Source organism: Henckelia pumila, chromosome 1, assembly GCF_033568475.1.
Source record: "Henckelia pumila isolate YLH828 chromosome 1, ASM3356847v2, whole genome shotgun sequence".
NCBI classification, from domain to species: domain Eukaryota; kingdom Viridiplantae; phylum Streptophyta; class Magnoliopsida; order Lamiales; family Gesneriaceae; genus Henckelia; species Henckelia pumila.
In genome coordinates this window covers 46012501-46038644 of record NC_133120.1, presented here as the reverse complement: position 1 = coordinate 46038644, position 26144 = coordinate 46012501, and the positions used below count along the sequence as shown (strand labels likewise).

General features: G+C 34.3%; 1 protein-coding gene across 2 annotated transcripts; it reads right to left on the bottom strand.

The window, feature by feature from the left end:
- Nucleotides 1-69: 69 nt before the first annotated feature.
- Nucleotides 70-20939, bottom strand: LOC140893026 (auxin-induced protein PCNT115-like). Of its 2 annotated transcripts, none has more exons than XM_073302106.1 (5): nt 20517-20939; nt 17781-17972; nt 16987-17159; nt 3463-3565; nt 70-703 (listed from the first exon to the last, which is right to left on the bottom strand). In XM_073302106.1, exons 1-5 carry the CDS (start codon nt 20739-20741, stop codon nt 362-364), a joined length of 1035 nt encoding a protein of 344 aa, XP_073158207.1. In that variant the 5' UTR covers nt 20742-20939; the 3' UTR covers nt 70-361. The 2 variants fall into 2 exon arrangements, with proteins under 2 accessions (XP_073158207.1, XP_073158202.1); XM_073302101.1 differs by having other exon boundaries at nt 75-703; nt 17775-17972; nt 20517-20934.
- Between the last annotated feature and the right edge of the window lie 5205 nt (nt 20940-26144).

Below are 26144 nucleotides of genomic sequence, written 5' to 3'. Positions count from 1 at the left end.
CTGTGTCCTAAATTTTTTGTAATATCAAAACGAACAAAAAAACAAAACCTTCTTGAAACATATTTAAAATTAAATGCAATAAAACCAAAGGGCATATTATCCCAACACAATAGCAACAGAATTTCGATACAATTAAACATGCCGAACTCGATAGTTTCGAACGTGACACAATGAAATCGGAAATTCCTCTCAAAAGAGACTACATATACCCACAATTTCACTCATTTGACTGAAATTCAATGCCTATATTATCTTCAAAAATCCATATCTATGCCGTCAAGTATATTGTTTATCCACGAAACTTAAAGAGCACAATTTCGTTTATTTGCTTCGATTAGACTCGACTAACAACTCAGGGCCTTTATTTCATTGATGTCCACTGCGACAACGTAGGCGTCTCCGAGTTCATCCAAGTTTGTGACATGAAGGCGTGCCTGTCACCGTGAATGACGTCGAGCGTGGCGTAGGACTCGAGCTCGGCTTTCTCTTCCGAGTTCAAGCTCACCATCAATGCCCCAATGTTCTGGTTGAAGTTGTCGATCTTGGTGGTGCCGGGAATGGGGCATACATCCTCTCCTTGTAGGAAAACCCATGCCAATGCTAGTTGAGCAGTGGTGCATCCTTTTCTTGCTGCCATTTCACAAATGCTGTCGTATATGTGCTTGTTTTGTTCCAGATTTTGCTGCTTGAATCTTGGAAATCTCTGAGTATCGAGGGGGAAAAAAAAATATTATGAGCTTCTTTTTATCCCCACCGTTTCTCAACATAAATTGTACATCTAATTAAGAATGTTCGTGAGCTCAAATCTTTTGAAGATAGCTTTTATTTGTCACAATTCAACCTATTTGGCATACTGATAGTCACACCTAAGATATAGACTCTACAAATGTCACGACTCTTGTCCAAGTCCAAGAATTTGCACAATGGGCTCTATAACATCTACTTTGTATCCTACTTGGGTTTTAAAAATATAAAGCTATGTGTACATAGAGTTGTACATAGAGAGTTACACGTCCTATAAATTAGGAAAGTATATCAATTTTTTTTTTAAATATCTTTATTTTCAATAGTTTGTCTTGCTCAAAAAAAACTTTTAACGAAAATATTATTATTTTTTCTTTTATTATTTATTGTGCAGTTTTAGGGGTGTCAAAATTGAACCCGACCCGAGCTGACCAGAAAATTATCGGATTAAGGTTTTGAGGTTTTGGGATTCGGGTTGACCTGAAATATTTGATTTTTTTATTTTTAACAAAATAATTAAATACACATAATAATAATAATAATCAATATATTTTAATTTAAATACATAATAACAAAATCTCACTTATATAGTTTTATATAATTTAAATTGAAAGTTTAATTGTACGAAATTTAAAATATACTTACTACACAAAATAAAATTTATTTTTAAAAATCAATGTTTTAAAAAATAATTATTACATGTGGAAAATCTATGATAAAATATACAATAAATTTTTTTCAAACATATAATATATAAAAATATAGTAAATATTTCTTAATTAATCTATAAGTAAGTACAAAAAATTTTTAAAAATTTCTCAACCAAACCCGAATAAATCAATAGCGATCGACCCGAACTCGACTAACTCGATCAACCCAAACCTACATGATTTTGTTTTTTTTTAACAAAATATTAACTATTACACATAATAATAATAAATATATTTTAATTTAAATACATAATAATAAAATCTCGTTTATATATGATTTAAATTTGAAAGTTAAATTTTAAAAATTATAAAATATATTTACTAAAAAAATAAACAATTATTATTTTTGTTGAACTCAGTAAAAAAGTTATATATATTTTCATAATTAATTTTTAAAATTTTATAAAATAATTATTTTTGTTGAACTCGGTAAATTAATTCTAAAAGTAAGTAATAGAATAAAAATAATAATATTTTAGAGAAAGGTTTTTAGAGTAAGACAAAAAATTGTAGGTTGAAGAGAAAAAAAAAATTTAAGATACTTTCTTAATTTAATTGACGTGTAACCTTCTATGTACAATTCTATGTACACATAGCATTGTACTATATAGAAACCCATTATAAATCATTCTTAACTCTTCAATTCTTTCCATGTGGGATAGGCATCGCAACAAGTATAAATAAATTATATATATATATATATATATATGGTGTGTTTACATGGCTTAATAACCATAGGGTAATCTTATTAATACAATCTCATCTATCGTTTACTTATAAAAAAAATCAATTCTCCTAAAATCTCAAGGCCGACCAGTCAACTATAATTTCATGAGATTTATCATCCTTAATTACACAAAGTATAACATATCCTGAATAATATTTGTGGAAAAAAATTCACAGAAATCCTAATCTATATATATATAAGTTTTGATCTCATGCACGCACCCTAAGGTGCGAGGGATCCACGTGCATCCGTGCCAAAAACAACTCCGATTGCCTTAAAATTTCATGATAGGGTCGTCTCGAAAATGCTAATCCAATGATATATCATATGATACAAATTTCAATTTCGATGGTCGGAAATGCGAAGATAGCCAGAAATTGTATATTTCACCTAATTTTCGGTCATCTTCAAATCTCCGACCACCGAGATTGAAATTTATATCATATGATACATCATTGGATTTGCATTTTCGAGACGACCCTACAGTGAAAATTTCAAGGCAATCGGAGTTATTTTGGGCACGAGTACACGTGGAACCCGCACCCTAGGGTGCGTGAGATCAAAACTGATATATATATCCGGTCACCATCTAATGTGTTCATTATAAGATGATACTCAACTATTTGATGCACAATTCATCACATCCAATAATTGACTGTCATCTCATTGTGGGCACATTGAGCGGACACGGTGGGTGAGAAGAATAGTAAAATTGTATATATATATAACTCGGTTTATCAATTTTATTTATTTTTAAAAAATACATATTTTTATACCCAATAATTTTTTTAAGAAAAACTTGTAATTTTATTCATAAATCGTTCATTACAAATGAAACCAAACCAAAAACGAAATTCTACATTCATCCAAATAACGGACGACGGAGAAGAAGCAAAACTTGTCATCCGGTGGGCGGCCAAATTTGAAGAACGGCACTCACATGTGAATCGATAATAATTTATAATATTCAACAATAATCCAAATTATATGCATAAGATTATTTATCATAAGTGAATGATAAAAATCTAATTCGTCCTTCAATTATTATTTTAATTTCAAAATTAATAACTCAAAGTAAACATGTTATTGTTTCCGTCATTATTCCACATCATTCAAATCATTTTAATAGTAATTATAATATAATTTATCTACATGTAATTTCATCCTACTAAGTAAATATAACCACAAATGAAATGAAATGTAAATAACAATAGCATGTAAAGTAATATTAGGAAAATGATTATATAAAATAAAATAACCCAAATCAGACAGTTCACAGACCTTACGAAAATCAGTGTCTGCCAAATTCTGAATGAAGCTAGGACCAGCTGCCAAAAAACCCCGTCCAAGAGGACTGTAAGCCACAATCCCAATACCAAGCTCCCTAATAAAACCATCCATAATAAATATCAAGGTTTTCAGTAGATTCCGTACATATTAAACACGACAAAAGGTTTTTTTTTAATGTAATTTTAATTACAACAATTCAATCAATAAATTAATAAAGAGTAAATACGCATACAAAGTTAAGAATTTTTTTTACTATCAAAACAATTACTTAATAATATTTTGGTTTCTTTATGGTTTTTTTATTATTTTGTTTAAAATTTTGTTATATTCCTTAGTTTTGATAATAAAAAACAATAATTCATTGTAGTAGATTCAGTTGTCATGCATGTTTTGTAATACAGCTACTCGATCGCTCTCTTTGAAGACCTCAAGAGCACTCGCCCGATCTCATGTAGTAAGAAGTGCTCACCCGGTTCCAAGAAGCAAAGCACTCAAACAATACATATATCGACTAGTCACATGATCTACTCGCCCGCCCCTATAGTAGATGGCTCACTCGACCTGTTACTCAATTGCCGATTTTTTGTAATGGTCATAAGCTATCTTCTGATTCAAGCTTCACAACTTGCAAAGTGTTCAACACACTCCATCAAAAAAAATTGGTTGTCAAGACACGTACAACTAACAATGCATCAGAAAATCATAATGTTTTCCCCGAATGCTCACTGTTACATATGCACACAAGAGTTGTCTGCGACCGTTGCCTCTCATAATAGGAAAGATCCAAATTTGGCATTTATTGAAGTTTACTCTATATCAAGAAAGGATGACAACAACAGTGCTTTTGTATTAATGAGCCTACAGATAAGCATTGATTTATCTCATGCAAAAGTCACTATAAATATAAATGATGCATCAAAGAGACAATCACGTAGAAATGAACTTAAGCAATCTCAAAATCATTGTTTCTCTCTCTTACAACCGCCATGCATTTGGGGATATGCGCTTTTAGCAGCGGCACTGTTATTGAACAATGTTCATTCAAAGATAGTTGATAAGACACCAGATGTGGATGGAAAAGCCTCTTAAGTATTCTTATCTTAGAATATATGGCCTATGGGTGCCCTGCTTATGTGAAGTAGACAGTGAAAGATAAATTGGATAGTCGATCAATTTTATGCTACTTCATGGGATATCCAAGGAATTCGATTGAATATTATTTCTATCATCTCCAAGAAAGAAAGATGTTTGTTTCTAGGAATGCAACTTTCTTGGAGAAAGAATTTCTATTGGATAGAAAAGGAGAGATGATAGAACTCGAAGAGGTTCGAGAAACACCCACGATTGTAGAGCCCATGCTCGAACAACCAAGAGAGGAGATACAAGCTCTTAAGAGATCCGAGAGGGTCTCGAGACCACCTATGAGGTATGGTCTGCTTCTTGAGGAGGGCCATGATGAGCCTGACCATGGATGTGATCCAAGGACATTCAAGAAAGCGTTATCTGATGCATCAGAAGTGAGCATAAGGTATGCAAACTATAGAGATCTATTTATGGTCTCAAGCAGACATCTAGGAGCTGGAACCTCAGATTTGACGGTACAATCAAAGAGTTTGGTTTTACTAAAAATCTTGATGAACCCTGTGTGTATTGATAAGTGCATTTTGTGTACATTATTTGTGTTATTTTTATGTTTATTTTGCATGCATTCATATTGTTTATAAGTTTTATTCATAATTTATTGCATGTGTGTGCATTTCACTCTCCGGGTTGATTTTTGTAGAAATATTGAAGAAATAATGATTTTTGGAGCAAGAGAAGAGCCACAAGCATGAATTACGGAGCATCTATGGTCAAAAATTCATTTTTAATGATATAAATACCTAAATCCGATCTCCACCGTTCAAAATCAATTTCAAGATTTTTAAAGCTGCTGTCCAAATTTCGGCTCGATCCGATGGCTAGAACTCAAGATATGATTTTTTTCAAGAAAACTGCGCGCTGGCACATATGTATGTACGGACCCATGCACGGAGGTGGCACGGGGTCCAGACATGTCGCGAGAAAAAAAAAAAATTTGAGGCAGAGGGCACCTGGAGGTGGGAACGAACCCTTATCCAGGGTCCGTGCATGTCGCAGAATCAGAAAAATAAAATTTTGGAAATTAAAATTCTTAACTTTTCGGGCTTTATTTTATGGGCTTTCAAAGACAAATAAATAAGAGATAAAATATCAGATGATGGGGGTTCGAATCGCATCAGAGAGGCGGCAGCTAGAAGTCTTGAAGATTGAAGAACGCTCCATTGAAGTTTTTCTTCCTTTCTTCTTTAGATTATTAAACTTTTTTTGAATATTGTTTTCAATTATTGATTAGTTTTTCTTCAACCAAGACGGCGAGATTGGGTCGAACAAATTTTTGTTAAACTTTGGATTTTGATTTGGGATTTTTAGATCTTTTTTTCAAATTATTGATTATTGGATTTAAATTTTGTCTTGTGAATAACCTGATCAATTATTTACTTGTTTGTTAATTAATTCCGAGTCGAAAGGTTAGGAATTGATTTTGATCACTCCAATAATTGGCATATGGTTAAACCGACTAGAAATAGTATTCGGTTTCAGTATGCGGCTTTAGGTGAAAACTGAATTCTCACAATTCCAAATGCATTTGAATTTGATTTGAATTATGAAAGATTGATCCGTCAATATTTGAATAGGTTTAACTGTTCTAGAAATAGATTGTTAAATAAATTAGGAGAATTCGCCATGATTTAAGATTAAATCTGGATCTTAGATTTGCCACTTGTTTGCATAAATTGTTCGGTACCTTCGTGTGTCTTGGTTGTCTCAATTTAATTAAATTTATCTTTCAGCTATTTTATTTCTTATTATTTTTAATAATTAAATTTTTATTTAATTTATTGCCTCCTATTTATTATTTTTGTCTAGATTAAGCTAAATAATTAATTCTTGAGAATTGACTACAGTCCCTGTGGGATCGATACTTGGACTCTCTGTCCACTTTACTATTACTTGACCCAGTGCACTTGCTACTTGATACCGAATTAAGCGGTCAAGTTTTTTGGCGCCGTTGCCGGGGACTGTTCAGTTAATATTAGTATAGATTATTTGCTTGAGACTAGACCTTTTTTTCTTGCTTTTTTTATTTTTAATTTTTAATTATTTTGTTGTTTCTTACTTGTGAGACACTTGGAGATGGATCATCGACAGGTGTTCACAAGGTTTGGACAGCAATATTCGGAGCCATTCTATGTTGCTTGGGGGAGATTCAATTATTTGGCAGACAGATTTCGGTACCATGACTTTTCAAACTACACGCTAATTCAGATTTTTTATGGTGGTTTGGATGCGACAACAAGACATTGGATAGATTATGGAGCTTTGGCCACTAGCAGTCACTTGTTTTATAGAGATTACGACAGTGCGATGCACTTGTTAAATGATATGACATATTTCGACTACCATTGGCATTGTGATCCTTCACTGCAGGGTTGGAGTCACCAATATCCTCCGATATCAACTCTACAAAATTTTCAAACCAACCACCTGAGTATCAAGAAGAGTGTATAGGGCGTTCTGAAGATTATGTGGCTCAGTTGGAGAACATTGTGCGACAACAGAAAGAGATAAATATGTTCTTAGAAAGCCGCATCAATTCTTTGAGTTGCTTGGATGAACAGATTGAGCGTTTTATAGAACCAATTTCTGAGATCTGTCAAAAGAATGAAGTAATTGCGCCTGATTATGAGGAAATATTTTTTGAAGAATATTTATGCGAAGAAGAGCCAGAAGTGACAGTGGAGGAGGAAAAAACATACAAGGAGACATATATGACCTCGTCCATGGGCTTTACATGCACACCATTAGAAGATTCGTTCTAGCCATTGACGCCAACTCCACACTATTACATTTTCGATGAGCTTCAGCATATATTCGGAGTCTCCTTCCAAAATAATCAGTTCATGAAGAGTATTGTTGGACCAAAAAGCTTAAACTGCATATATCACGCCAAGCTTGAGGGCATAGAAAATCAAGACCCATACGTAGAGTCGTATGATTCTTACTATGGGTGGCAGCCGCTCTTTAATGACTGCTTCTGTATAGCCGGGCTATAGACTATAATTTTAGCGCTGACTGGGAGGCAACCAAGTGTTCTCTTTTCTTTACTTTTTATTGTTTTTTTATTATCTTTTGCTAATCCACCGCCTTACCCGTCGCCTTTATATGTGCAGTATGTGGCCCCGCTAAGAAGATGCCGTTGGAGTTTTACAGATGGAGGAAGAGGACGAAGCATAAACCAGGGGAGTGTTTCATTATGTTTTTGTTCATCTTGCATTTGTGTGTTTGTTCATGCATTCCGTTCATTGTTTCTGAAGCATTGAGGGCAATGCTTTGGATAAGTATTGGGGGGGGGGGGGTAGACTAGTTTATTGCATTGTTTGTTATGTTTGTGTTGCATTCGTAATCGTTTAGTTTATTTGCATATAGTTTGTTTTAGTCATTGTTTGCATTTGTGTTGAGTAGGATGATTAATGAGAGCCAATGATGATATGAAGTTATGATTTTTGTGAAAAATTTTTAGTTTTGCTCATGATTTGACATGAGAAACTGTAGGTTGAACCGTGAATATTTTTAAGCACTCATGTTGTAACGCCCCATTTTTGTCTTAAATGAGTTTATTTGAGTTAATCGGAGATTACAGAGTTCACGAGCCGACTCGATTTTGATCAGGGTCCTTTTTGCAAAAATTGGATTTTTCAGGGACTAAAACGCAAATTATGGATTTTATATATTATCTACTCTTAGAAATTGGTTGAAAAAGTCTTTTTCTTCCTCCTCAAAACCGAGAGCTCCATTGAAGACGCCTCCAACCTTTTCCAAGCTTCCAGATTTCAGTTCGAGCTCGATCCGGCCGTTGGAATTTATTTCAGAAGGCAGATTATCGATCACTGCAGTGAGAGCTCTGTTATATCGTAAGTTTTTCTACGATCAGATACATTCTAGTTTTTGGATGTTGTTAGAATCGTTCTAGATTCGAGTATGTTGTTCTAGACAGAGTTCTGATCGTTTATTATCTGTCGGTTTTGAATTAGAGCGACGTTCGGATTTGTTATGATTTTTGGAAGCCATTTTCGAAAATGTGGATTTTGAGATTGATGGGTTTGCTTTGTTTTGGTTGTCTTAGAATTTTTATGAGGTTATATCTCTATTGAACTGCTGTCTGCATTGTCGGTTTGTTCAGTTATAGCCGTTATGCCGTCGGTTTGAGTTTTGGAGATTTGAACCGTTTTTGAAGTTGTTGAACTTGGCTTGTAAGTCGATCATGGTAATTGATCTTTGATTGTATCTGAACAGATTCGTTTGGAGTTGTCAAGCCTTGTGTTAGCAGCATTTGGTCGTCGAGAATTGGACGAAGAACGGTAAAGAGATTACCTTGAACCGTTGCCTTTGTTGTTGGATTGTTTAGTTGTTGATTAAACCTTTTGTTGTAGCTTATCCAGAGTTGGAACTACTGCATTGAAAGGTAAAAGCAGTCATCGTAGCGGGATAGCATACTCGGGACTGTTGGTTCTCGAGTTTCCCCTTTTTAAATCACATATTGCATTGATACTTGTTCTAGCACGTGGAACTTGTATTTGTTGATTGATTGAGTTTTTGTTATGTGGCTTATATTTATGTTTCTGTTATGCATTCATCTTGAGTCTACTTTGATTTCAGCGGGCAGAACCGCCCTTTTTGTTAGACGTTTTGGAACTATGATTGAGTGGCCTAGGTTGTAGTATTTCGCCTAGTGCTAGCATACTCATTATGGTTGCTCAAAGTCTAGAAGAGTGGGATACGTGGCACCACCTCGATTGGGAGAGTCGGTGAGTCGTTACGTGATCTCATCCTCGGGATCCCAAAAGCAGAGCAATACTCCCGTGTTTATCAGAATCGATATCCTGGTTTTTAAAGACATGCATATCATTAACTTCGACTTGAATATGTGGTTTGATAGCATGTTTGTATATTCATTACTTGATATGTTGCTTTTACTGGGATTATCATTCTCACCGGTTATCCGGCTGTTACTTTGTTTTGTATGTGTACTTGGCAACAGGAAGGGCAGGATCAAGTCAGCATAGACCTGGTTAGCGTCCAGAGCAAGAGATAGAAGTGAGACTCGTTTAGAAGTCGAATCAGCATGTCAACCTAGTTATGTTTTGCGATCATGTTTAGTCATTCGAACTTCTCGTATATGTTTTGTAAGCAAGAAACGATGTAGGTGCTATTGAATTGAATGTTGCTCTTCCCTAAACCTTTCTTGTATTGTTATTGGAATGTCAAATACTCTTAATGCAAGTGCTTAGGTTTTGATTGAGTTTATTTCAGTGCCTTAACCTTTCTGGGCGAGGGGACGGCGCGGGCGCGCGGCCTCTTTGTGAGGTATGAGCGCGGGCGCGCTGGGATTTGCGGGGCGTAGGCGCGGGCGCGCTGATGTTAGCGCGGGCGCGCGAGCCTCCCTTTTAAAAAAAAAATAAAAATATTGGGTTCTTGATCACTTATCGCTTGTTGTCTGATTTTAGTTGATTAGAAACGAGGTCTCACACATGTTAAACCAGTGAATTGTAGCGAAGGATTTGATGATTTTTTTTTTTACTGCTTGACCATTGCACGACACTAGGTGATTAGGGAACTCGATTGTATTCCTGTGAATTTTGGTGATACTCTAATAAGTGCATTCATGATCTTGGATTTATTTTTTGTAACTTCAAAATTAAGTGATTTGTATACGCACTTTGAAAAAAAACAAAAAAAAAAAACAACTCCTTCCGGGCCATGAAAAAAAGAGGATTGAAATCCTAATCCCTAAATCAAAGGCTAAGTATGCGGATGAAATGAGGTTGGAGCTCTATCCGGGCTATAGACGAGGGGATTGAAATCATAATCCTATCTTAGTTGTAGCTAAAGTATGCGAGTAATTTATAGGGTAGAGGTGCATTAAAAATAAAAATAACCCTTATTTTTTTTGCTATTTCAAAATCTTGAGGGAGGTGTAAATTTTAGTGTTATCTGGAAGGAATGGTTACATGAGAAGGAACTTGCACTGATATGTTTATAGGTCACTAAGCAGTCGTGTAAACGGATTTTATTTGAGTTTCATGAAACTGGAATGACAAAGCACACACGCACGTTCACGCTAAATCGACGGTGTATTATAAAAGGTTGAGAGCATTCGTGTTTTAAGTTGACATATGACTTCTCTGAGGCAGCTTCCCATGAATTTTTCCTACTCTTGTTTTTGGGGTGTGCTTGTTGCATTGTTTGTCTTGCTCGAGGGCGAGCAATATTTAAGTATGGGGGAGTTGATAAGTGCATTTTGTGTCCATTATTTTGTGTTATTTTTATGTTTATTTTGCATGCATTCATATTGTTTATAAGTTTTATTCATGATTTATTGCATATGTGTGCATTTCACTCTCCGGGTTGATTTTTGTAGAAATATTGAAGAAATCATGATTTTTGGAGCAAGAGAAGAGCCACAAGCATGAATTACGGAGCAGCTATGGTCAAAAATTCATTTTTAATGATAGAAATACCTAAATCCGATCTTCTCCATTCAAAATAAAGTTCAAGATGTTTTAAAGCTGCTGTCCAAATTTTGGCTTGATCCGACGGCTAGAACTCAAGATATGATTTTTTCAAGAAAACTGCGCGCTGGCACATATGTATGCATGGACCCATGAACGGAGGTGGCACGGGGTCCGGACATGTCGCGAGGAAAAAAATAATTTGAGGCAGAGGACACCCGGAGGTGGGCACGGACCCTTATCCAGGGTCCGTTCATGTCGCAGAATCAGAAAAATAAAATTTCAGAAATTAAAATTCTTAACTTTCCGGGCTTTATTTTATGGGCTTTCAAAGACATATAAATAAGAGATAAAATATCAGATGATGGGGGTTCGAATCGCATCAGAGAGGCAGCGGCTAGAAGGCTTGAAGATTGAAAAACGCTCCATTGAAGTTTTTCTTCCTTTCTACTTTAGATTATTAAACTTTTTTTTGAATATTGTTTTCAATTATTGATTAGTTTTTCTTCAACTAAGACGACGAGATTGGGCCGAACAGATTTTTGTTAAACTGTGGATTTTGATTTGGGATTTTAGATCTATTTTTAAATTATTGATTATTGGATTTAAATTCTGTCTTGTGAATAACCTGATCAATTATTTACTTGCTTGTTAATTAATTCCGAGTCGAAAGGTTAGGAATTGATTTTGATCACTCCAATAATTGACATATGGTTAAACCGACTAAAAATAGTATTCGGTTTTAGTATGCAGCTTTAGGTGAAAACTGAATTCTCACAATTCCAAATGCATTTGAATTTGATTTGAATTATGAAAGATTGATCCGTCAATATTTTAATAGGTTTAACTGTTCTAGAAATCGACTATTAAATAAATTAGGAGAATTTGCCGTGATTTAAGATTAAATCTGGATCTTAGATTTGCCACTTGTTTGCATAAATTGTTCGATATCTTCGTGTGTCTTGGTTGTCTCAATGTAATTAAATTTATCTTTCAGCTATTTTATTTTTTTTTATTATTTTTAATAATTAATTTTTTTTTAATTTATTGCTTCCTATTTATTATTTTTGTCTAGATTAAGCTAAATAATTAATTCTTGAGAATTGACTACAGTCCCTGTGAGATCGATACTTGGACTCTCTGTCCACTTTACTATTACTTGACCTAGTGCACTTGCTAGTTGATACCGAATTAAGCGGTCATGTATAAGAAGGTTAGTAGGAGTGATGTGTCATTCCTGGTACTTTATGTTGATGTCATTTTACTCATTGGGAATGATGTATGAATGTTGCAATCAACTAAAGTATGGTTAGCGAGTAAGTTCTCGATGCAGGAATTTGGTGAAACATCTTTTGTATTAGGAATACAGATCTATTGGGATAGATCTAAAAGATTTCTTGGTCTCACCCAGTCCACATACATTAATATCATCATAAAGAAGTTCTCGATGGAAGTGTTTAAGAGAGGACATCTACCAATGTGTCATGGCGTGTCCCTATCCAAGTCCCTATCTCCCAAGATTGATGTAGAGATAGTGGCGATGACACGCATTCCATATGCATCTGCAATTGGTAGTATCTTGTATGTGATGATATCTACATGTTCGGACGTGACATTTGCGCAGAGTATTGCAAATAGATATCAATAGAACCTCGGTCTCCACACTTGAAATCTGTGAACGACATCCTCAAGTATTTGAGAAGATCTAAGAATGTGTTCTTGGTATATGGGGGTGGAGGACTGAAATTGAAAGGCTATACCGACTTTAGTTTTCAAAGCGATATCGATGATTCAAAGTCAACCTATGGGTTTGTATTCATGCTCAATGATTCTATTGTCTGTTGGAAGAGTTTCAAACAAGAAAACAGTACGGATTCCAACACGGAGGCCGATTACATTGCTGCATCAGATGTGGCAAAGAAGAATGTTTGGGTAAGGAATTTTGTCCAAGTGTTGGACTTTATTCCTAATGGAGTTTATCCAGGTCTCATCAGAAATCCAAACGTGTATTGAGAAAATACCACATGATTCGGGAGATTGTGGAAAGATGAGAGATGTCGTTAGACAAAGTCGCCTCCACAAAAAATGTTACTGATCCAATAGCTAAGCCTTTACCTGGACCATTATTTGAATAGCATCGTGAATCAATGAGTTTGAAGTATATGGGTAGTTGGCTCTAGTGCAAACAGGAGATTGTTAGAGTAGGTGCTCGTTGAGCTAAGTGTTGGTCGAGGGTCCTTGTAATAACTATTGTATAACAATATTTATTTTAATAATATTTGAATTATTTAATTTGACACATATTTATCCGTGTTGCATAGATAAAACCACCCTTGAATATACAAATAGTAGAAATAATATGAGATGATCATGTGATGACTATCATGAAACTCATATTTGGAATACTGTATATTCTAAACTGTTCCTAGTAGATTCAGCCGCCAAAAAAAATGATAAAGGTCATTCGAGCTTGAGACTAGTATTTGCGATATGAGTACCACGTTTCATTGGTAGAGGATATGTGATGTCCAAGCATGCAAATAGGTTCTCCTTGTAGGGTGCACTGAACAACCCTCCTTAAAAGACTTTCCAAGTGATTCTCACTTATCGAGTGGAAAGATCCTAGTCATTAGTCCTTATGACCCGAGACAACATGGAGACTCTATATGCTAGCATTTCACTTTGACTTGTTTACCGACTCCACTAAGATCATCAGGTGGCAAGGTTTGGTGTTTTGTCAAAATATGTAGGAGTCGATGCATTGTAGTCGGGGATTCACCGCTTACCTTCGGGTATGGATATCCTATGTGATCTAATGTATTTGTAATTTCAAACTCTGATCAATGTAGGTGGTAATTAAGAAAGGATTTTCTTTAATTACACATTCGATACAACTACGGTATGACACATAGTTATCGATTCTTTGACAACTTTCGATATACCAATGGTTTTCGAATTGACCGGGATAAATAAGCTGAAGGGACCGCACTGTACGCTAACCATAATTGAATAGTTCTTGCAGACACTATCATTTGATACCTAGGAAGTCATGTAAGCGATGCTGCTAGAAGTTTAACATTACTGGTTGGGTACCATCAGACTTGAGTTTTCTGACGTTTTTATTATCAAGGAGTTGATAAATAAGAATGAAGCTATATATGGTAAGATCACATAGAAACTTATTGATCCCGAGTCATATGGAAATATGAACCCACTGCTTGTTGTATCATTGAACCATTGAGGGTCACACAAGTACTTGCGTTCTAGATCTCGTTGAGAATAAAATTATTTCAATGAGTTGAACGGCTTATAAAGCAGTTTATAAGTGAGATAAATTAGAAGTATGAATTCTAAAGAAGAGTAAAGGAAAAAGTAACTTTTAATTTGTGAAAGTTTTTCAAGATTAAAAGTTAACTTGAATAAATAATTGGTTTTTGAAAATGGTGTTTTTCAAAACTATTATTATGAACTTAATTAAATTAATTCAAGAGTTGAATTAATTAAAAAATAATAGACCTTGTGGAGTCCAAATAATTAAATTAATTCAAGTGTTGAACACTATTGGGTCTTATAGAGCCCAAATGCAAATATTGTTGAATAATTATTTTACTAGTAGGCTTGAATGAATTCAAGTAGAATTTAATTAATTGATTGATTTTAAATGGGTTTGAGCTTGATAATTAATTAAATGTTAAGTTAATGGGTCATGTATGTATATGTTTGACCTAAAAATACATATCATACACGAGAGAGAGGAGGTGAAGGGTTACAAGACAAGATGCACAATTTTCTATGCATGCTTTAACTTTTCCTATACATGCTTTAACTTTTGTCATAACACACTTCAAGAACCAAAAAAAAACTTTTCTTTACCCCATATGGACATCCAACCCCATCCAATATTCGCCAATTTTTGTCATTTCCTTGTATGGTTATGGCAAAGGAATTCCCAATAAAAAATACTGTAAATATTCTAGTGCATATTTAGGGTGGATCTAGTTTGACTATTCGTGGACCAAATTTGAAGGAGAAGCCGTTTTTGTGCAAGGTGTGCTTTTGGAAGCTTGAGTCCATTTGAGTAAGGTGTGCTATTTGAATCTTGTAGATATTGTCTACCTTTTCAAGAGCCAAATTATTTATAACTTGGTTGGAGCCATCATTAATCTTTTAAGATTGATAAGTAAAAACTTCTTAAACACCCTATGGATGTTTAATATTTTTGAATTTTACACAAGTGCTCGGTTTTTATATAAAATTTTAAACTTCCGCTGTGTTTTCGGGCATGAGAGAACCAAGATCCAATAATCTGAAGAGATAATAGTGTGTGAAGTCTCTGATCAAAGCAAGATATGTGTTTTAGGGAAAAAAAAGTTTCTCTAGTTGAACAAGCGATGCCACTATGTATCATCTGATACGTTTCACATGGTTATCGAATCTCGATCAAGCCTCGATGTACCAATGAATGAACATTCGATATTGTATTGTAACCATATTCGATTGGTTCTTGCAGAAACTATTAGTGATACCTATGTAATCATTGGGCGATGCTACTAGGCACTCTTACCATGATTCAATGTGTTCAAACAGAAATGAATTATGACATTTTGTGATTAAAGAGTTTATTAATAGTTTGAGGCTAATAATGGTAAGCCCACATAAAGGACGATGTCCTAAATCACAAGGATTTGTGAATCCACGACTAGTGGTATCCCTGAACCATTGAGTGTGACAGAAGTATTGATTTTCTTGTTCTAGTTGAGATAGTCAATTCAAGGAGTTGAAAGTTGGTGAAAATACTTTGATGGGATCAAATATAATAAACATATAAAAGAGTTTATAAGTAAATATCATTTTTGAAATTTTTCAGTGAAAATGATCAAATTAGAAAGTCGCCTATCTGGATCAGTGATTTCGAAATTTTGGATTTGGTGTCATAATAACCAGTATGTTAAACTCGTCACATCAGTGATATTGAATTTTCGATCGTGATTATGATGATATTTTATTTATGATTTAAAAGTATGTGGGTTTATTGAGTCAAAGCCCATCAGAACATAATTAATTCAATTGCCTCTCAAAAAAAATTAATCCTAGTTGAGTCAAAGCCCATCAGAACATAATTAATTCTAATTGCCTCTCGAAAAAAATTAATCCTAGTTAGACTAGAATAAATTGTTGGAAGCTTATTAGGGTTTAAAAGATTCTTAGTAGCACTAAGATAATATTCAATCTATAAATATGTGGGAGCATGTAACTCGAAAACTACTCCACTTTGAAGCCAAAATTTCGGCCACTTTGATTCCTAGTGTAGGAAATTTTTTGCGGCACGATTTCTTAATCTCGACGAAATTATCTTTTTGGTTTCTATAGTGCATGCGATGAAGAGGATCGGAGGAACTTGAAACTCAATCGTGGACTTCATTGATTGAAAGTTTGGCGTATCCAGTTGATTGTTTGTAAGGATATACAAGAAAAACTATATCCACTTTAAATCCGGAATAGTTGGTGCCAAGCGTTTATCGCTAAAGGTAATTTAGTTTTAAAAATCCTATGAATGATTTGATTATTAGATTTATATGACATTCAAGATATATTTGTATGATAAATATTTATTAAAAAATTTAAATTATGCTGCGTTCTTGGATGCGAGAATCACGAGTCCCAACAAAACACTCAAATATTATAAAATAAATTATGAAAAATTTTTGAATGAAAGACTTCACTGAATTGAATTGGGTCCATGAATATAAGAAATATAGAGAATTCTTTATCTATATCAATTCGATTTGAATTGACGTCCTTTCATTGATTAATCCTCCTAAATTGCATTGATAGTTTTCATTTCAATTGGAACTTATCACACACACACATATATATATATATATTGAGGCACATGATTAATATTGTTTATAATGTTGTGTACCTGCAAGTGGGAACAACTTGTTCTTCTAAATCTCTAGACCATATGGACCACTCTGTCTGAATAGCCGTCAATGGATGAACGGAATGAGCCCTTCTGATCGTCGAAGCCGACGCCTCTGATAACCCTATGTGTTTAATTTTCCCCTCTTCAACAAGTTTCTTGAGTTCCCACATCTTGGAAAATTAAAAGCACGCACTTTAGAGGTCATGAGCATGCATGATCAGCAGGATATTACACAATATTTAGCGACCAAAATTGATTCTTCATAACAAGTTTTTTTTTTCTTTTTTTTTAATGATGTGGGAACCAGCTATCATTCGGTGCAACTGGATAAATCCTCAAATTAACGCAACATTTTGCAACCACAATAGACAAACCCTCTACAACAGGCTAGTCAAAAAAAATATTGATAGAGAAAATAAAACTCTTAATCTTTAATCAAATATTTACTTATTTCACCAACTAAGACATCTCTTGGCTTGGGGTGCATAACAAGTCTTTTTTGATGGATACAAAGGGGATCAACCCAAAGTCAAATATGACAAGTCTCCAATTTTGACTAATCTTTAGTTTTATTTTTTCCGGTATGTTTATTAATTAATTTTAAAATAAATTTATCTTTTATTGTTCCATTATTTTATGTATTATAATATAATAAATAGAATAAAACTTTCAGACTATTTTGTGTAAATAAAAACCGGCAATATTTTGGCATTGGCTATAATTTAGAGCCATTTTATTTTATTGTTGAAAAAACAAGAATAGATTCGAGTTGGCGAACAACGAACCGTAACTTCGATTGGCACTCGAACATCGATCCGATGAACATAATAGAGATCAATGCAATCGGTATCCAGTCGTTTCAAGCTCGCCTCGCATGCTTCCCTTACATATGTGGGATGGCCTTGAATTTCTAATTTATCATCCTTCAAACGTACCCCAAATTTAGTAGATATCTCTACTTTCTGTCTCACTCCTTTAAAAGCCTAAATAAATTTCAAGAATATTTCAATGGTCACAAAAAGAATTGCAGAATAAGAAATTAAATGTAATGAAAATGCGAAGCAAATTATTTATACACACAAGTGCAGAGACGGATCAGCCAAATAGGCTTTTCTACTCGCATCCATTTCGTTAAAGAAATATTTATTTTTTTAGAAATTAATTTTACCACTCGTCAAACCCTGAGAGCCTCACTAATTTTTTAATTCAGTCCTTTTAATTTAATAAATCGATATTATTTTTTAAAAACTATTAGTCCAGCCCATCCAATTCGATAAAAATTCTTTTAATATTAGCATTTATTTTAATCGTGTTTTGAAAAATAACAATAATGAAATTTCATCTCCTCTAATAAAATGTTCTAGCTCTATCTTTGCACATAAATGTGTAAATTACATATTCTAAGTGGAGTATGAATCTTAAATGATATCAATTAAATTGAGTATATTTGAAATCCTATGTATGATCAATACTAAATGAATAAAAAAACACTCATTAAATTTATTCAAAGATTATGTTTCTAGTGAAATGGTCTTACGGATCTACATCATTGAGATATCACTCACTCAATATTTGCAATGAAAATTAATATTTTTAACATAAAAATTAATAATTTTTATTAGTATAGTCCGGTCGAAAATGTGTGTAAAAAAGTGACCAGTGAGACAAACTTATAGGAGTTTTTAAAAATTCATTGTTTCAAATGACTCAATCCAAATATATTATAATGAGTAGGTATCCCGTATCTTGTGAGATGGTCTCACAGATTTTTCTCCGGGATAGACGAGTCAACAGTATCCATTATTACAATAAAAGTAATAATTTTGGCATAAAAAGTAATATTTTATCATAGGTGACTCAATCAAGAAAAAAAATTTACCCGTTAAACAACCTCACAGGAGTTTTTGTGATAATATAATTAATCTTACATACACACACACACACATATATATATATATATACACACTAGTGTATTGATGCACGCATGTATAATATTTTGTAATTAATTTTGTTTATATTAAAATAAGAGTAATATCATAGTTGTAAAAATTATCAGAAATTAAACTGTAATTTGAAATTTCAAAATTTAAAAAAAAACAAAAAAAACAAAAGTGTAATATTTATATCACATAAGAGTAATTTAGATAAACAAAGAAGGGAAGATATATAAAGTTAGAGTATGTATCTAGTGAGACAATTTCATAAATCCATATCCGTAAAACTTGCTCGATTCATACTTAAACTGAAAACTAATTTTTTTAACGTAAAAAATAATATTTTTTTTATATGTTTGAATGAGTCTGAATCCCGTTTTATAAAATTGATACGTGAGTATTTCACGAGAGTTTTCGTGATAAAGTTAATATGAAAAGATAGAAGATGCGATTTTTTAAAACGCAAACAGAAATGTAACCCGAATATCGTGTTGCTTCTCAAAAAATCTAAGAAAAATGAGTGGAAACACACAAAGACAAAAAAATAAAAATAAAAAAACGCTTGTTTACACTTTACATCAGAATCGGGTGACAGGATCGGATTGCGTTTCCGAGTTGAATATTAGAGCCTGTTTGGATTTTGTAGATATTTTTTTTTAAAAAAATGCTTTTTTAAACTATAATTTTTGGCTTTTGAAAAAACTCTAATTTTGATTTAAAAAGTGCTTTTAAATCACTTATTTGACCATCCAAATGGGGCTTTAGATAGCATTGTAAGCTACGTCATGAATTCAAAATCATGAATGTTTTTTTTTTTTACCAATAAAAAATTCATAAATCTTTATAATAAACCATGAATTATTATTTTTTAACAAATATTTAAAAATAAAAATTGCAGAGACTATAAAAAGACCAAATAAAAATTGTATCAGAACGGAACCCACCAAATTGTTAGCTTGGGCCGGGTTACTGGCCACGATATCAATTATGAATTATCAACGCATTTAATTGGGGGGAATATCAAATAAAAAAAATAAAAATAAAAATAAATTGGGGAATAATATTTTATATATTTGTTGCCAAAAAGGGAAATCAACAGAAGCCTATAAAAAAATATATTTGATCTTTTAATTTAAGATGATGGAATTCACAGATTTTATCATTTGATGCATATTGAATGAATAAAATCTCAAATAACATAGTAGTCTGCGAACTATGTTAATAACATAAATCGAATTAGACAAATTACTTTATATGACAGGCTGGTATAGGAAATTATTGATAGATAAAATTGAACTTTAATTTTGACATTTGATCATCAATTTGGACGCTTTCGAGAGGCTAAAATTATGTGTAGTACTCTTATACAAATATACGTGCACGGGTTTTTCAATATATACTGACTTGATTTCAAATATGATTTTTTTTTTTAAAAAAAATTGTAAATTAAACTAAAAGTATTTATTTATATTTATATTTATATATATAATTTTGTTGTGGTAAACAAGACTGAAACAAAACCACCAACAAATAAGGAGAAGAATAGAAAATGAAACTGAAAATTAATAGTAAAAGGGCGGCTAGCTAGCTTACTTTGCCTAAGAGAGTCTCGTTGGTGTACGGGCCATAGAAATCGGATGTGTCGAAAGACGTGACGCCGGAATCAATGGCATGGTGGACGAGCTTGATCATTTCGGGCTCAGGTTTGGGTGGACCATATGTCGCAGACATCCCCACGCAGCCCAGCCCGATTTTCGAAACCTCCAATCCATTAATCGACCCTAATTGGATCCTCGGCACGCCCACGGGCAAAGCCATTATATTATATCTTTCTTAATTACAACCCAACCCCTCCTAATATAATCAAACCAAACTCATCTCCCAGCTTCTACGAATATATATATATATATATATATATATATATATATACATATATATATAATGCTTGCCAGAATCTATCGGCTCGAAACCGAAACCGCGTTGTGCAGTGAACTTCAATAATTCATTTTTGACGGAAATTATGCCATATGGTACCAGGCGGCTTGGCCAAAACAGTCTGCGGAATGAAAATTTAATGAGGATATATATATATATATATATATATGAAATTCATATTTGCATGCATGTTCAATATGTGTACATATTATTAACTCAAAAAATATCTGTACATATTATAATATATTATATGGTGAGTTGCTATTAATATTGAATACGAGCTAGACTGGGTTTGCATTATTTTGGCAATAATGTTTTCATTAATTATTATTATTATTATTATTATTTTTTTCAATTTTGTCTGCCAGTGGCTTTGTGTGGACAGTTCGTACACTGGATCTGACCGATTCCTAATCGTATTGTCTGGTTGAATCGGATTGAATCGGTTCAGATACTGTAAATCTAAGACTTGATTGGTTTGAAATCGGATTGAGTCAAAATTAAAATCAATTATTTTCAAACCATTATGCGTCTATAGAATTAGATAAGTCTACTGGCCAGTCAATTATTATTATTAATAGTATTCCACGCCACACGTTGCATGCTCGTATAATCTAAAACAAAAAAAAAAATTTAAATTGTAAAATTTTAAAATACAAAAAATATAGCATTTCTAAAAAAATAATCAAAAAACGCAGGATATATAGTGAGTGAAATTTTTGTAAATAAAAAAATATCAAAGACCAAATGAGTGTTATTTTGATAAATAATAGAACATCTAATGAATAAAAAATGGGTTTTTTTATATTTAATTTTTAAAAAAATTTTAATTACAAAAATAATTTGAATCAGGATGTAACACCTCGAATTTATCTTAATTGAGTTTATTTGAGATAATCAGATATTTTAGAAGTCGAGGATCGATTTGATTTTGATCAGGGGCTATTTTGCAATTTTTGAAATTTTCAGGGACTAAAGGACAAATTTGGGATTTTTTTTATATCATCTTGGATTGGATGGTTGACTTAGTCTCATTTTTTCCCTTCTCCTTCATCATCTCTATGCCGCCTCCTCCATTAAAGCTTCCCCAAACGTGGCTTCAAGCTTTTAGATTTCGGTTTCTGTTCGACCCATCCGGTAGAATTTAAATCTGAAGACAGATTAGCGATCACGGTTGCGAGAGCTTCGTTCTATCGTAAGTATTTCTTCGATCAGATATATTTTATTTTTCGGATGTAGTTGGAATTCGATTTCTTTTGGGTATAATGTTCTTGAACTAGTTCTTATCGTTTATTCTCAGTCAGATCAGAAAAAGAACGTCATTCAGAAATGTTATGATTTTGAGGCATAATTCAAAAATTGGAGTTTTGAGATTTGTTGGGTTTGAGTCTTTATTGATGATTTGGTATTGATTTGAGTTGGTTTCGATGTTATACTGCTGTCTGTGTTTCCGCTTTGATCAGAATATAGCCATTATGCCGCCGTTTTGAGTTTTGGAAATTTGATTCATTGAATTGTTGAACCATTTTTAGTTGGGTTTGATTGTTAATTCCGGGCCTTTGTTACTTGTTTTAGATTGTTTTGAAGGCCGTGGAGTTCGCAGTTGACAGAATTCGTATCGTTTGAAGATCGAAGCCGATATAGTATCGATTTTTTTATTTGCGATTTAGGAAGTTGAATGAGTTTTGAAAGAGAATTTGTTGCTTTACAGATTTGAAGATTGTGAGAACTCGGTTCTAAACAACTAATCTCGGATTAAACAATAATAATCAAACCAGAACCCAAGATTATAAGCAAGTAAAAAGTTTTTTTTTTTTTAAAGGAACGCCTCGCGCCCGCGCGAGACAGCCATCGAGGCCCCTGGAATGCCTCGCACCACCTCGCTCGCGCGCGGAAGGCCTGGGCAGAAAGCTCAGGCTAACAAAAAAAAGATCCCGCGCTTGCTTCTGACGTGCATTCAATTACATACACTAAAACAGAGTGTAAAGAATACTCAAAATCAAACATGCTTTCATAAAACCTAAGATCAACAAGGATCTAAATCGATACAATGCCAACATGCTTCGATTCTAGATTACAATCCGAATACAAAACAAATTCGAATAACAAACATAACAAGTTCGAGTTCTAACATGCTTCAATCTTAAACTAGATAAACATGCTGATTCGACTTTTAAACCGAGTCCCACTACTAACTCTCCCTCTTGCTGTTAACCAGGTCTTCGCTGACTCGATCCTGCCCCACCTGTTACCAAGTACACATAAACTGATGAGAATGATAATCCTAGTAAAAGCAACATAACAAGTAATACAACAACAAACATGCTTTCAAGGTAAAAACATAACCAATATCAACGTAATGAAATGCATGTCTTTAAATCGGGATATCAATTCTGATAAACGAGGGATTGCTGCTGTGATTTTTGGGATCCCGAGGATGAGACCACGTAACGACTCACCGACTCTCCCAATCGAGGTGGTGCCACGTATCCCACTCCCCTAGACTTTGGTGCAACTATAAGGAGTATGCTGACACTAGGTGAACCTCTACACCCAGGCCACTCACAGTATAGCCCCCAAAACATCTAAACAAAAAGGGCTGTTCTACCCGCTGAAATCAAAGTTGGCTCAAGATGAATGCATAACAAAACATAAAACATAAGCCACATAACAAAAGCTCAATCAATAAGCAAAATACAAGTTCCACATGCTAGAACAAGTATTGATGCAAGTATGTGATTTTAAGGGAAACTCGAGAACCAACTGTCCCGATTATGCTATCCCGCTAACGATGATTGCTTTTACCTTTCAATGCAAGTAGTTCAAACTCTGGATAAGCTACAACAAAAGATTGTATCAAAGACTACACAATCTAAACAACAACTACGGTTCAAGAAAATCTCTTTACCGCTCTTTGTCCAACTCTCGACGACCAAAATTTGCTAACACAGGGCTCAACAAACTCCAACGAATCTGTACGAAGACAAGAGATGATCAACAACAACGATCAAACTTACAAGCCAAAGTTCAACAACTCAAAATGGTTCGAAATCTCGAAACTCAAACTGACGGCATAACGGCTATAAACTGAACAAACCGAAAACGCAGACAGCATTTCAATATCAATATCAACTTAATAACATTGCTATGACCACAAAAAAAGCTCAACCCAACAAATCTCAAACCAAAATTTTCGAACAAGGCTTCCGAAAATCATAACAATTCCGAACGACGCTCAAACTCAAAATCGACAGATAATAAACGATCAGAACTCCGCCAAGAACAACATACTCGAATGTCAAACGATTCTAACAACATCCAAAAAACAAAACGTATCTGATTGGAGAAATACTTACGGTATAACGGAGCTCTCGTTGCCGTGATCGCTAATCTGTCTTCAGAATTAATTTCTAACGGACGGATCGACCGGAAACCGGAATCACAAAGCTTGGAAGAGGCGTTCCTAAGCTTTAATGGAGAGAACACGTTTTGGAGGAGGAGGAGGAATAGTGGGAGAAGACTTAGTCAAGCCAATAATATAACAAATCCAAAATTTGCGTTTTAGTCCCTGAAAAATCCAAATTTTGCAAAATAGACCCTGATCAAAATCAAGTCAGCTCTTGAACTCTATAATCTCCGATTAACTCAAATAAACTCATTTAAGATAAAAACAGGGCGTTACAATTCTCCCCCTCTAAGAAGAGATTTCGTCCTCGAAATCAATACGAAATCACAACTCATGAGATAGAATAAAGAACTAAAGATAGTAAGAAGAACTCACGTCATCCGAATAACTCCAAAAATTGCTGTCTCATGTCAGATTATGTCTCCCAATTTGCTTCCTCGACCCCGTGACGGCTCTACTGTACTTTCACCAACGGAATCAACTTGGTTCTGAGTTGCTTCTCCTTTCGATCAAGGATCTGAATCGGTCGCTCAAAGTAGCTCAGAGTCTCATCTAACTCGGCTTCGTCAGGCTGAAGAACATGAGAAAGGTCTGGATGATACTTCCGTAGCATAGAGACGTGAAAAACGTCGTGAATACCAGATAAAGAAGGAGGAAGTGCAAGTCTGTAGGCAAGATCGCCTATCTTCTCGAGAATCTCGTACGGCCCGATGAATCTCGGAGATAACTTTCCTATCTTTCCAAATCTAACCGTGCCTCTGAAAGGTGAAATTTTCAGAAAGACGCGGTCTCCCTGATCGAAACTCAGAGGTCTGCGTCTGACATTAGCATACTTTGCCTGTCTATCATGAGCTGACTTCATTCTAGTCTGAATGATTTTAACTTGTTCTGCCATATCTCGAAGCATATCCGGCCCCAAATCAGGTGACTCGGACAAATCATCTTAAAACAACGAAGATCGGCATTTCTTATCGTACAAAGCCTCAAAAGGCGCCATACCGATACTCGCTTGGAAGCTGTTGTTGTAAGAAAACTCGACGAGAGTCAAAGAGTCTTGCCAACTAGTGCCAAAGTCTAGCACTACCACTTGCAGCATATCCTCTAACGTTTGGATAGTCCACTCTAACTGTCCGTCGGTCTGAGGATGATAGTCTAGCACTACCACTCTAACTGTCCGTCGGTGCCCTTACAACCTCTTGGAATGCCGGATACCCGTCGATAACAAAAACAGTTATATCTCAAGTAGTTCATGCTTTATAAATTAAATCAAAAAATAATGTAATTCAATTAATTCTCAAATAATAAAGCATGCTCGCATGGAATTAAATAAACAATTAAATAATTCAAACACATGCGAGGAGCCAATACATGCGGACTCGAACTATCCCGCTCACTCTAGTTCAACCAAGAATTTTAACGCTCTGATACCACTTAATGTGAGACCTCGGTTCTAAACAATTAATCTTGGATTAAACAACAATAATCAAACCAGAACCCAAGATTAAAAGCAAGTCAAAAGTATTTTTTTTAAAGGAACGCATCGCACCCGTGCGAGATAGCCATCTCGCGCGCGCGTGAGATGCATAGCTCATGCGCGCGCGGGGCAACAAAACCGAGGCCCCACCACCTCGCTCTTGCGCGGAAGGCTTGGGCAGAAAGCTCAGGCTAACAAAAAAAGATCCCGCGCTTGCTTCTGACGTGCATTCAATTACATACACTGAAACAGGGTGTAGAGAATACTCAAAATCAAACATGCTTTCATAAATCCTAAGATCAACAAGGATGTAAATCGATACAACGCCAACATGCTTCGATTCTATATTACAATCCGAATACAAAACAAATTCGAATAACAAACATAACAAGTTCGAGTTCTAACA